General features: G+C 26.5%; 1 protein-coding gene across 5 annotated transcripts in view; it reads right to left on the reverse strand.

Annotated features, from left to right (window-relative positions):
* LOC114120683 (rho GTPase-activating protein conundrum) overlaps positions 1–14,314 on the reverse strand; it is a 61,361-nt gene that overhangs the window by 10,182 nt on the left and 36,865 nt on the right. For 4 of the 5 annotated variants that reach the window (XM_027982666.2, XM_027982667.2, XM_027982665.2 and 1 more), the window contains 2 exons: positions 6,014–6,397; positions 3,785–3,894 (listed from right to left, as the gene is read on the reverse strand). In XM_027982666.2, the coding sequence (XP_027838467.2) occupies positions 3,785–3,894; positions 6,014–6,397 (494 nt within the window). Of the gene's footprint in view, positions 1–3,784; positions 3,895–3,996; positions 4,017–6,013; positions 6,398–14,314 lie in introns of those variants that run through there. The other variant, XM_050199794.1, reaches the window with a different exon arrangement.

Below are 14,314 nucleotides of genomic sequence, written 5' to 3' on the forward strand. Positions count from 1 at the left end.
TATGTGTATAATTTATAAGTATAATTTTATGACATTAATTTCTATAAGCGCAAGAATTTTGATTGGGAAATATTGAACGAATGATTACAAATTTAATTTAAATTGAATAATTTAGTTAATTTTATTTTTTCTATAATTTTATGAAGAGTTGCGTTTTTTATTTTAAGTGAACATTGTAAAAATATTTGTACATCGTTGCTTTTGTTTTTAAATTTTAACAAGCATTATTTAATAAACTATTATTATAAGAAATGAACATTTTTTAAAAATATTTCATTATATTACAAGAACAAATAAAATAAATTATAGATTTTAATGGTTTTGGGTGTGACATTGTACACATTGGTACCATTTTATGGGAATCGATAATTTTTTTTTACTTCATTTTTGACACGCATTAATGCGAATGTGTACCGATTGTATACTGTGCATCAATTTGTCTTATGCCGACAGTCAACTATACTGTTGTAAAATGTAACGATGCATAATCAGTAGGTATACATAGATAGGTATACGGTAGAAGGTGGACCGAATTAAAAATGATATAATATTATTATTGTCCTTTATTTGCAAACGATAATTATGCCTTCATTGTGTTTGATCATATTATATTATATTACACTATTCTAGGGTATTATATGTTCGCTTATACCTGTACAATGACATGACGTGACGGACACGCGGTTATTGTGTGTATCAGCCAGAAAAATCGAAGAGTGGAAATGAATTAAAATGAGAGGGGATGAATATATAATATGTATATTATTATTTATTATACTTATGATATTTGAGTATAAAGAATTTCACTCGAAGTGTTATAATTTTCAATATTATATCCAAATACTTAGGTATACATATTACATAGTATTGAACAATGGATAACTATAGCCTATAGGTACGTAATATATTAAGTATTAACTATATAGTTAGGTATATGTATTATATTATTATTACTTATACATATAGAAAATGCTACAATTTTTTTTTTTTTTTTGTTGCGATTAGTTAATAGTGTATACAATATACATGCATATAATATGACGTATATATATATAACTTATAAATGTTTGAATTGAAACCATAATATTGTGCATAATAATAACATAATTTATAATAATTATTAATTATAGTTTAAATTTAAGGTCATAATTTAAAATCAACATTACTGATATTATTTTTGTAACAGTTTGTATTACATATTTACATCTCAAATAATAATATGCATTGTGTCAATAAAACAATAAAAGTTTTAGATAAGTATCCGCAAATGTCTATACTCTATATAATTATAAGGTGTTCAGTGTATGTATAATTTTGGCCCGTTAAGGGAATATCGTTTATCTAATATTATAATTATAATATGGGTGTCTCTAAAATTGAAGTCTGATAAACGCTAGTGTATATAGTTAGTAGTGTGAGCGAGAGGGGATGTTTTTTATACTTAAAACATAACTTTGAACTTGGACCCTCGGTTCATCAATATAATATGTAGTTTTTAAGTATCATTTTTAAAACGAAATTTCTGATCAGAAATATGTGTTCATAACAATAAATAAAGCTAGGTTAGGTTACAATTGTTATTATAATAAATTGAAATTAAAATATTTATTTTTTTGTAACAATTTATGACATACTCTTCTCTTTTCCTGCATACGTCACTATTTACACAGATTAATGGACAACGTATATTACGTTGCATTTATAGCTCGCGACTGTGAAGCTTATAATTAATAATAAATAACATATAATATGCACGTATCTACGATATAACATGGGTAACAAAATATTGGGCCATCATTGGTTACTACTCAAGTGTTAATTCCTGTGACTACCAGCACCAGATGATTATTTTATCGTCTTGTCGTGTTCTATTATTATTTGCAAGAATACACAATACAGGCGATTTATGTCAGATTTCACAAGGAGCGGTATCAAAATTGGGTTATAAAAAAAACTTCCTTTGTCCGATGATTTGAGAAAACCCAATGAAATTTGGTCTACAGGATATATCATATTGTTGTAGACGTAAATCGAAAATAAAATGTTTTGCTATTTTTCTAGTTTAGCCAAAATTTCAGCAGTATTGTTGTACTGCACGTATGTTGTAATGCTAACAGTCATACAGAGTATTAATTTACAATTATTATCAAATGTATTTATAAGAACCGAGTAACTATAGACATTGTAGTATTGTAAAATGTAGGTGTATGTACAATATTGTACATTTTATAAAGTTCTTTGAGTATTTACTATTTTTATTGGCCAGTTAATTTTTTTCTCGGAGACAATAATTGTGAAATAGTTACCAGTTATCGCTTCATTCAGCAACTAAGATCAAATTTCATATTACTAAAGCCAATCAAATTCGTATAACAAATGTTTAGAGATATTAAATATTAGTTATTTGATTATTTTATTTATTGTTGAAAAATAAATCTATGTTTTAAAGCTATACGCAGTTTGTAATAAATTCAAGCACTCCCATCTGTAAGGATCAAAATTTAGTTGTTTTTAACACTTATATTAGTTTTAGATTAGGCATGTATTATGATTTATGAATATTAATTTTTGTCTAAAACGTTTAACGGTTAGTCGTGGTTACCCACATATGCGCTATAATTATTTTTTTGACTGCACGCATATTCTCTATGCGACGAATATTTTAGTGCATAATAGACATCATGCCCGGCCTCAGGCTAAATATATAATTAACTCGTATGCAATAAATTATTAAAATGTACCGTATAGTACAGATTGGTAATTAAATTTTTAAGTCAAAATGAAATATATAAAGCATTAGATAAAATTATGCGAACAAAGGATATAAACGATTGATATGCACAGCGTATTCGTCAAAAATTATAGCCGTTTCATTGTGGGAGTTATTTTGATATCCATATATTATAGTATAATGTTATATATATAATATGTACTATATAGCCATAGGGGTTTATAAAATCTTTAAATCGACAATATAGTCATAGTCCAGACGTCCAGTGAATTCAATATGAATTAAGCAGATTGTTCAAGGCACGTCTTCACAATCGAAATATTACAAAAAAAAAACTCGTGTTAATAAAATATAATGACTGTAGTATTGTACTACTGAAATATCTATAAGTATGTTGTACACGTGAAAAGCGGACTAAGCAACTACATAAGTTGAGTTATTATAGGTACGCACTACAAACAAAACTTAAATCCATACGATATTGTTCAATCGTACAACAGATCAGGAACAATATAAATAAATAAATATGTATCATATTTGTATATATACATAGATTATTGCTATATGGCGCTAAGGTATGCTTGTCAAAAATCGATTAAATTCATTTATTTAAGCGTATTAATCTATATTGTTTTATTGTGTGTGATTAATGACTCGCGAACACAAAGAATAACGATTACTAATCATTTTATAAAATTGTATTATAGCAATATTATTATATAGTTCACATACCTAATCGATTAATGGAACTATGTGCGCTCTAAGATAATATGAATAGGTATAATTAATTTTGTGTTAATGACTTCTGTTTTCATTAGATATCACTTGTTTCGCATATTTCTAACGATATTGTTGTCCAACAATAAGTAATTAATTCCGTTGTAAAGTTATTTTACGAATGCATATATTCTTTTTATTGCTTTTTAACAATTTATATAGGTATTACTACTATTTGTTTTACACACGTTTTTTACGTTCGTAAAGTGTTATGCAATATTTATTGCGATTCGCATACAGGGTCAGTAACCTAAAAACGAAAATTTGTCTACTCACTTAGGTAATGGCGTAGGTACTGCTATTTCCGTTTGAGACCATGACATAGGTGGACTGTTTGAATCCGAATCTGGTGTTGCGCTTCTCGATCTGGAACTGGAACTCAAACTCTGAAATATTGGACAACACATGTTAGACACTATAATTCTAGTTGTACATATAAGAAAGACTAAGGAATATTGTTCGAAAATAATACACTGTAGGTATATTACCTAGGAATTTTATCACAATTATAGTCAGCATAAGGTAGGTATGAATTACAATCAAAATTCGATAAACAGTTTGACAAGAACACATTAAAAAAATATTGTTTAATCGTCTAAAGATCTGATCGTAGAAAAATCTGCAGTCGGCACATAACCATACTACCATAGATTATATATAATACCATTATTATCCGTATATAATGGATTTGACATAGGTAGTTACTTATTAAAACCACATACATCTATTTAGTATTTGAAGATTTGTGATTAAAACCAAACGATTGAAAAATCCCACAAATATCATAATAGTATCTGTGTGGTTCAATGTAGTTATGTATCTAGTTCACAATAATAATAATAAAAAGTGGCATATTATTATATTATATGTTACCTATAGATAATAAATACGTTGTAGATAGGACATACAATTAATTTATTAAAATCATATGTTCGATGTATCCGATATCCCACTAAATCCTAATTTTAAATTAATTTAAATTTAAATCTGTAGTATACTGGTCATTGCGGTCGTTTTATTATTGTGAAATATTAATTTAAAAATGTTTGATACATTTTTATCATATTATTTTAATGACTTAAAAAAATAATTTTAATTTGATATACGTTTAAACTTTAACGTATACGTAATATTATGTTATATTAATTTTTAAATCTATGCTCATTATATTATTCTCTTTATCTATTAGCCATAATATGTTTATCAAATATTTTCATTTTGATTACCAGTATAGCGGTTGCAGATATAACCAAAACTATAGTACTCCGAAGCTCTTCGGATACGCTACCTATTTGATTAACAACATAGTATGTCCCATTCTTATGCATTTTTATTTATTCATGCATACAACATGCAAAATATACTCAAATGCATTTAACGCTATAACGAAATTTTATTATCATTTTTGAATATTTGCTATTTACGTTGTAATAAATATTATTTCTTATTACGTTCAATGAGTATTACAGATGAACCTTGAAATAAATAATAGCCAGGACAAACATCTATACAAATTTAACACTCATACGTAAGTATATTTATAGTATAAAATGTAGTATATGTACAATAGTATATAGGCATATACCTTTAATAATTTATTATTTGAAATTAATTACAAATATTTTTATTATTATTTTAAAAATGTCATTATCATTATATTGTGCTGGTTTGTTTTGGATGTATAGTTATTTTGTTAGCGTGTATAATTCCAACTATAGTCACCATATAAATTGTATAAATAAATTTAGACTCAGTTTATTCGAAATTGTTACACGTCACTGTTTCATTAGATTATTTTTTAGACGCATAAATCGTAATACAAAATACACAATGTCTAAATTTGTACAAATAATTCAGATATACAAGAATAACAAAATGTGAAACAATGAGATTAACATTTTAGGCATAAAATACTATTATTGTCATTATGATTATTATATTCTCTGCTATGTAGTGTAACCCAATAAATTAGTGAATTTTCAGAATATCTTAAATCCTTTAGCCACGAATAGAATATCAGACACCAGAATTTTATATAATGACATAATATATTATAAAATAAGAACTTAGTAATAATGGATTATCTAACGCCATTAAAAAAAAAAAAAAAACATAAATTACTGTGTCTGTAAGTTCCAGCAACGCCTATAGATGTTCACATAAAAATGTAATTTATATAGTAAATCCCAACTACTATAACTAACAATGAATATGTTTCTTAGTATATACGCATTGGTACCTAATACTTATAATCGTCTGTAAAAAATGTCTAACGATTAGTATTAGATTGATGAGTTATGTAACAGTAATAAGTATTCAAGTATTCTAAATTTTCGGATTACTTTTGTACATTTATAATGGTAAACAATATAAGAACGACAGCTGTTAGTTAAAAATCGTTAATGATTCCAAAACCTAAAATATAAATCCCGCTAATACTTAATATTGAATAATAATTGTTGAACACATCTCTTATAGTTTTCTTTAAAAAATACTCAAACTTACTTCAAAGTCGCGAAAAACGTCTCTTATATCAGGCTTTTTGTGTCTTGCCTTTAATTGTCTGCCCCTTTGTCTAACCGTATGGTTGAGTGAATGTACTCTCAACCTAACAGCGTCTGCTTGTCTGGTGGAAAGATGTCTAATCGCCGGTTCAAGTTCCGAATCTGGAACTTCGCACCCGTTCTCGAATGATTCAGTCAGGAACGACAGACCAGCAGATGACAGCCAATCGGCTTCCACGGCGCCTTCCGGTAAATGAGTAACGGCGAACTCTTGTTCTGGTGGACATTCTTCATCCAGGTAACTATCAAGTTGTCTTGTTTCCTGAATTATCTTATACTCATTCCAATAGTCTTCGAAGTCTTGACTCACGTCAGTCTCCATAACCTAAAAAGTAATTAAATATAATTTGATTAGTATTTTACGTATATATAATATGTATATATAAATATTAAATATAGTTATACCTAATATAAATAGATATAATCATGTATAAATATGTATAATAATAATTAGTATTTAATATTAGGTGGTGTTTAATTTGAACCTCTTGGTGTGAGGTGTGTTCAACTTTCAAATCTTTATACAAGGTGATTCATTAAGTACAAGTATACCTATGAGTTGTTTTATAATATTTATTTATTATTTACTGACTTTCTATTACTCTAACACAAACAAATCAGACGTGCTCAATGAATCACCCTGTGTATATAACTATAGTTAAAACTTCGTTAATTGTTATGGAAATATTATTGTATATTGAAGGAGTTATTAAGGGTTAATATATTTTATTATGAATGCCGGACAATCAAATTGAGTATTTAGAAAATTTGAAAATGTTGTAAAATTGTAAATCCTTGTATGGTAAGTGGTAACTTTTATTTATTTTTAAATGTATGATAATTTTAATATGTAAATGTTATTGTATCTCACGGTGGAATGTGGTTTTAAGTTTTACAGTAAAATAATTAATAGAATAATAATTATATTATATTCATCTTTAATATTTTGTTAGTATAAATTAAAATACATTTAAAGTTTTTATTATTAAAATTTCAATAACTTACAGCTTTATTATAATAATTATTTGAATATAAATATAACTAAAATGTAGTATGATTTAATCTTAAAATATTTAATGTGGTTAAAAAAATGTAACAAAGATAAGTTATTTATATAATATTGTTGAGATAAAATTTATTGAAGTTAAAATCTTCAAATATAATTCAAGAACCTTAGCTATTTATAAATATTTTGAACAATATTTAACTTTGAACAGTTTTAACAATCATAATTTACATAACCACATGGCTATAACTCAGGCTGAGAAACTTGCCAAACTTGTATAGTATGTTACTAATAGCTTCAAGTTCATATTAGATAATTCATATTCCTATATGGTGTTACGGTAGTTGAAAATATATAAGTCGAATTAAACTATTTTCCTTGGATATTTATTACATCCATTCATCTTTTAACTCTTCATATCACTAATAATGAATGAAGAGAAACATTTATCTAGGCATGGTATAGTATAGGTATAATTATTTAATGGCAAAATATGGATAGTATATATTATCCTGCAGCTATCGGAAATGACCTGTGTTCAATGTTTGAATTTAAACGTTGATAAATTAAAAAAAAATCAATTAATAAGTCAATTTACTTTATGCGGTGGAACCATTTGATAGTGAGTAATACACAGAGTTTCACTGAATGCGAAAAAGCTCTGAACGCATCAACTATACACGTCCGACAAGTGCCGTAGGGCTAAAATTCCAGAAAAACCACGTTCAGCGACATAACTTAATATTTATTATACACTTATGTGGTTCTCAATATCAATGCGAAACTGCATATTAAGCAATGCAATTCACAGTGCGTAAAGTATATGCAATGTACAAAAGGCTAATTGGATTCATTTACAGAGTGCATGTATAGGGATTATGTGGATGATGTGCAGACGAAGAAGCCCTTCGAGTAGTTTTGACAAATATACAAAACTAATTATCATATAAGTGGTATATATCTAATATAATATAACGACATATTATATAATTTGTTCTGCATGCGAATATAAACACTAAAAAGGTATTGTCATTGTACATGAATCGTATATACATACATAATATATCGTATAATATTACCTACCTATTAAGTCTTATATGAAAATAAATGATTTATTTTAATTTTTAATTTTTAGAGTAAATGTCAATAAATAGATAGTGTTGTTTTTAAAAAATGTAAAACTGTGGTATGTTCACAATCCGTGTAAGTTTTTAATAATATAAACACGTACTTTAATTTTTTTTTATATTTCCTAAGGCTTGTACAGCTAGCAGGTTTACTATAAAGTGATTACAATTGTATGAATGTATATTATAAGCATAATTTATTGTCGTATATATTATGTACGTTTGACTAATCCGAGGGCAGGGACCGTCGACTACTTTTCACAAAGTAACTTTATTGAAGGAGCTTCTACCGCGGTATGAAAACCATCACGACAGAAGATATATCATTTTATTTCAATCGCATCTATCGATAATTAGGAGGGGAGACCAGGGCAAAATGGATAGATTAACTTTATGTGTCAAAAAATTTAAAATAGTAACCAAATTATTATTTTAAAAACTAATTTTCAATATAATCATAAATTAACTTCTCGAGTTTATTAACTCTATTAATAAAATATGAACAATTTAAAAAAATGGAATTCTAATCACTTTGTCTTAGTATTTGAGAAAAATGGTATACAATGAGATAGAAACATAATTTATAATTATATATTTGAAAATTGTACAATACTAATGTAAACAAATTAATTAATCAACTAGGAATAAAAAAAAACAACATTTTTAAATAAAATATTAAATTTCTTATAATAGTCATAAAACCTAAAAAGTAAAAAGTTAACCGATTTTTTGGCAACGTTTGGGTGATATTTGATATTAAATCATTATATTCGTAGGTATTGATGACTCAAAGTGCTACAAATCATATGTTCAATAATATTTCATCCTCAATATTAAAATAGTCATCATTCTTTACCCAGATCTCCCCTAAACATTTCTGTATGGCATATTCGAGTATAATTATTAAATTACCAGGGCGAGTTTGTTGATCTCTAGTACGCGAAACAAAATATTAAATTATATGTGTGAGTATTATATTATACTCGTTGATAGACGCACAACGAGGTGCTCATACTGCGCGAAAAATTGGATTTTGAGCGAGTTTCCCTCGAGGGGGCTATGTATGTGCAATAATACAAATTCGGTGCAGTACAAACGCATTGCGATAAGATGGGCAGAAAATCCCGAAATTGTTTATTGGCTAATTGTATGGATGATATTGTTTTAAAAACAACCGCGAACAAGTCGATTAATCGGATTTGTGAAATGTATTGTTATTGTTTATTTGCCCACGGCATTATTATACTATTTATATTATTACACTATACTGAGTCATTGCACCTTATTAGTTTAAATAATAAAAATGTAATTTTCCTAGTTTATTTGTATTGTTCAAAATATAAATATATAACAAAATAAAATGAAATGAAACTATGAGTATGAGAATTCGTATTGTTATTATACACTAAACAGAAAAAAAAAATTAAGCACATTAGTTAGACTAGGTACTGAACTTGTATTATAACGTATATAAAATGTATTTAATAAAATAAATCACTTTACAAGTTTACTATTTCCTGTGGCTGAGGATTATTAGTGACGTGGTGAAAGAGATTTTATGGTAGAAATGTTTTGGGGTGGGTGGTTGGATATATTATTGTAAACAATAATACCTACAACACAAAAATTATATTTACTCATAATAATTATATCTATATTATATCATAGGGATAGCTATTAAGGGTGGGTAGGTCTTGAAATGTATTTTGTGCATCATGATTTATAAATATTCGTGGCGAACATCACGCTACTACATACAATTACTTTCAAATTTATCATTATAATATTGTTCTTTATTTGTGGTTATATTTTCACAATCCGAAATATACTAAGAAAGTTATAAATTCTTAATGTGAAAATAATTACTTATTAAGTATTTTACGCAGTGTTTTAATGGAAAACTGGTTGATACATTAACTTATTGTATAATTAGATTGTTTGTGTCGAAAAATCTTTTTTATAGTCAATGGGAAATAAAAACAAAATTAAGTTTATATTTGATACAACAATTATAGAAATATACTGATATAAGTTAAGTATTGGTTAAAATAACTTTTATAATAATATAAATATTAATATTATACCCTTTAAAAATTATAATGTATTTCAATTGATGTATTTTTAAGCTCAATTGCATTAATTTATTAATAAACTTATAGAATAAAATAAATGTATGAGTACATCAATATTTTCAAATAAATTATATAATATATAATTATAAATAATAAAGATATTGTTTGAATCATTTCTGGTTTAATTATTATAATAAAACGGAGTATAATCCATTAGACCAGCTAGATATATTAAACGAATAAATTATTAAATACATCTTTGATGATAGAAGATATTAAGATATCATCATTATGTCAGAGTTACGTATAAATTATTCCTCCATTCACCCTTACGACTATAAAAAATTGGATCATTATAATTTACAATTCTTGTGTCAGCTACATAATAACGTTTAATTCACTTAACAGTACGTGGGGATAATATGACCTGCTGCAGGTTTAGTTAAAAGGGTACAGGTATGACTTAATCTTTAATTATATTATTTTTTTTACCTACACATAGAAATACATAATAATGCATTAAAAGTCTTTATAAAGGTGGCAGTCAATTAACCTTCTTATATTGTTAGTCTACATCCTAAAAATACTTGTTTTGTGAACCAAAAAATGTTTTTTGTTAACCATGAAAGATAATATGAAAAAATACAATAAAATAACTGTAAGAATAAATAAGTTAAAATAAACCTTAAATTTATAGTTTTCGAACAATAATATACCTGAATGACATTATTCGAAAAATTAAATTAAGATTAATTAATAAAAAAACAGGCAAAGAGTTTTGCTGAATTGTTACTACAGATTAAGGTTCACTAGAATTCAGTCTTGAGTAAGTCAATGTAAGGGACGTGTGAAATTGTAATTCAATAATAAATCATTACATACAAAAAACAATTCTGAGCAGAAATGGTGTATCAACCTCTATTTTAAGGATGTTTTATATAATATATTATAATAATTATTTTAATATTATATGATATGAAATGATATAAGCTTTTTTACTGCTTAAAATAATATATATATTTTTTAAACTTATTATCTGTACTTTTTCTTTTTATTTATTTGCATTAAGTAAAGTATTAAAACATTATTATTAAACACATATAGTAGAAAATACATTCATCACTTAGTTCAGGATCTAAAATGATCCAATGCAATGTAAAATATCTTATGGAGGGACATTGTTGGAGTTAAATTAATCAGTGACTCGTAAATGAGTGGTATAAAATATATTATTATGAGTATAATCACAATGAATACCTACAAGATATTGGGCGTGTTTTTACAGTAGTCTAAAATACACTTTCTTCCGGTAAATCAGAAAGCCCTATGGCTGTAATCTATTCGAAATTCTTCGTACTTCATTCAGACATTGTATATCAGTGCAAATAATCTGACGAAATTTATATTGGGTTCAATGAAACTTTCGCCATAACTCAGTAACAGTAAGGTATTAGATATTATTATTAGGTACCGCTATTATTTTAAAACCACTCAATGTCTATTGAACAATATTTTTTTAGGGACATTTTATGAAACGAATTTAAATTTAAATTTACTTAAAAGACTAGTAAGTAGTAAACATATTTGATGTAACAAAAACTAGTAGTAAAACAGCCTGACACAGATTCGTTAAATTTGTATAAACGCGCGTATAAAAGATAATCGAGATAGAAGTCGAAAAAATTATTTGTACTCGAAGGTATAAATCGATTTTCAAACCAGTTTTAAGAAGTGTAAAAACATATTTTGTTTGCTTGTTTACCGTTGAGAATACTAGATATATTATGACGGTTGTTGTAAGCATCATTACAATGAATTATTTTTCAATTTTTATAAAAAAGAAAATTACATTAACTGTAAGATAAAATATCTAACGAGTTTTAAAGTAAACTATGATGTATTATAATATAGAGTGATTGCAAATCGCGATTTGGCATTAAAAGTGAAAATTACAACATGGCTTAAGGTTTAATTGATATAATTTAACATCATTATGAAAATTAAACTAGTTTCTTAGAAATAACTCATGTTATAATAATAATAATAATAATAATAATAATTATGGTAATAAGATAATTACAATGTATAGTTTTAAGTACATCATACGTAAATCTGCAGTATATAAGCATTGCTGCACTGAATTTAACCACGAATATAATTTAAATCGCATGAGGGACTCAGCATATTATATATAATAATCATATACACGCATGCACAATGCACATATAAATAAGTAGATCTAAAGTTTAAAAGCAGTTTAAAATCATGACATTAAAAAAAAACTATAAAATTGTTTAACCTACATTTTGTTTGCTGACACCGTAATATGCTTAGTAATATTATGCGAGTAATAATTTACATAATACATTTTTATTTCGTGCTCTGTTTGTAAATATATGAAAAAAAATGTAAAAAAAATTTATTTATTTATTTATTTTTCAAAATGTTTATTGTGTATATTTATGTAGAAACAATAATAATCTGAGGCGTTTATATAACCTTTTTTTTTTTTTAAAAAAAAAATAAATTATTCTATTGGAATAAAACTACGTGATTATGTTGACTGCATCGAAAACAGACAACACGTTAATAGATCCGTATATATTCGTTTATCCGTTATGCAATTTAAATGACATCAGCTAAATACTGCAACGCACTCTTGTACTTCACGGGATTAACAATGAAAACAAAATCACAATTATTGTTTAAAGCGTAAATGTAGGTAGTTTAGAGACGGATGATTAAATGATAGTGATTATGTATATGTGTATAATAAAAAAATATGCTGAATATATAATGATGTTGGTTACTATTACGACCTCCCTATTAGCTGCAGAATGTGTAACAAAATAAATCGTTAATCGTTCATCTATAAATTTAAACTAAAAACTGTACATTTTTAATCAAATCAATTTGTAAAAATAGTGTATCGAAAAAAAATTAAAATTTTATTTTAAAGCTTACGTCTCTATTAGGAGTTTAATGAAAATATAATTTAATTTTTCAATTAACTAAATAATTGAATATTTTTTCGGTCCACCGAAAGTGCGTATAAACGATAGAAAATGCGTATATTGTGTTATTATTGTGTTATATAGTTAGCATTCGACTCGGATGGTTTATAATTTGTTCCAAATGTTTATTAACATAAACGACGCTCGTAAAAACACTGCTTGGAATAAACAGTAGGTATATTTTAAATATGAACGCTCGCATACCTCAGACTATGACACTGTTCTTAACTAGCTTGAATTTCTTAGGTTAACTATAGGAACTTGAGAAATCATAAGCCTAATAAAAGGGTCACTGGATTTGGCGAATACCACCGAGCCACCGAGGATCATAATAGTCTAGTTAGATTACGTAAAGGTTTAACTATTTAACTGCAATAAACGTATCAGTATCAACAGATCTACCAAATTATCCAACAATATTTTAACTATCAAACATACATGCAATAATTCATACTAAACCGATCTGATACACTCATTTTACTATGGTTCCGCTATGTGGTCTACCGGCCACTATAACAATTAACATTTAACTAAAACGTATTAACGTGTAAACGGGTATACCAGTAGCAACCACCACTTAATTACGAGCGAATACATTTATTTTTACTAGTGAGATAAGCCATATCTCTGCCGGAAGTTTATGTACGTCAAATTATTTAAGTGTAAACACCACTGCAGAAAAAACTTCACAGATCTGATTTAGTGAATATGCGTCGGAGAGAAAGTCTTCGGTTACAATAATTTTCAAAAAGTAATGTGAATTAGCTGAAAGTTTCTGTCAGAAAGGTATTTAAAGACTTTACAAATCAACAATACCTACTATTGTACCATAACTATCCGTCAATGTGATACCTAATATGTAAATATTAATGGACAGGTACGAATAACATAATATAGGTAATATATATTATATAAGTCTTTCATGAGCGATTTAACGGAATTTAATAAGACTTATGTTACCATCGGTATCGGTATTATGGTATATTATACCTTATTAATTTGTAAATAGATAAATATTAAAGC

The sequence above is a fragment of the Aphis gossypii genome, chromosome 2 (assembly GCF_020184175.1).
Source record: "Aphis gossypii isolate Hap1 chromosome 2, ASM2018417v2, whole genome shotgun sequence".
Taxonomy (NCBI): Eukaryota; Metazoa; Arthropoda; class Insecta; order Hemiptera; family Aphididae; genus Aphis; species Aphis gossypii.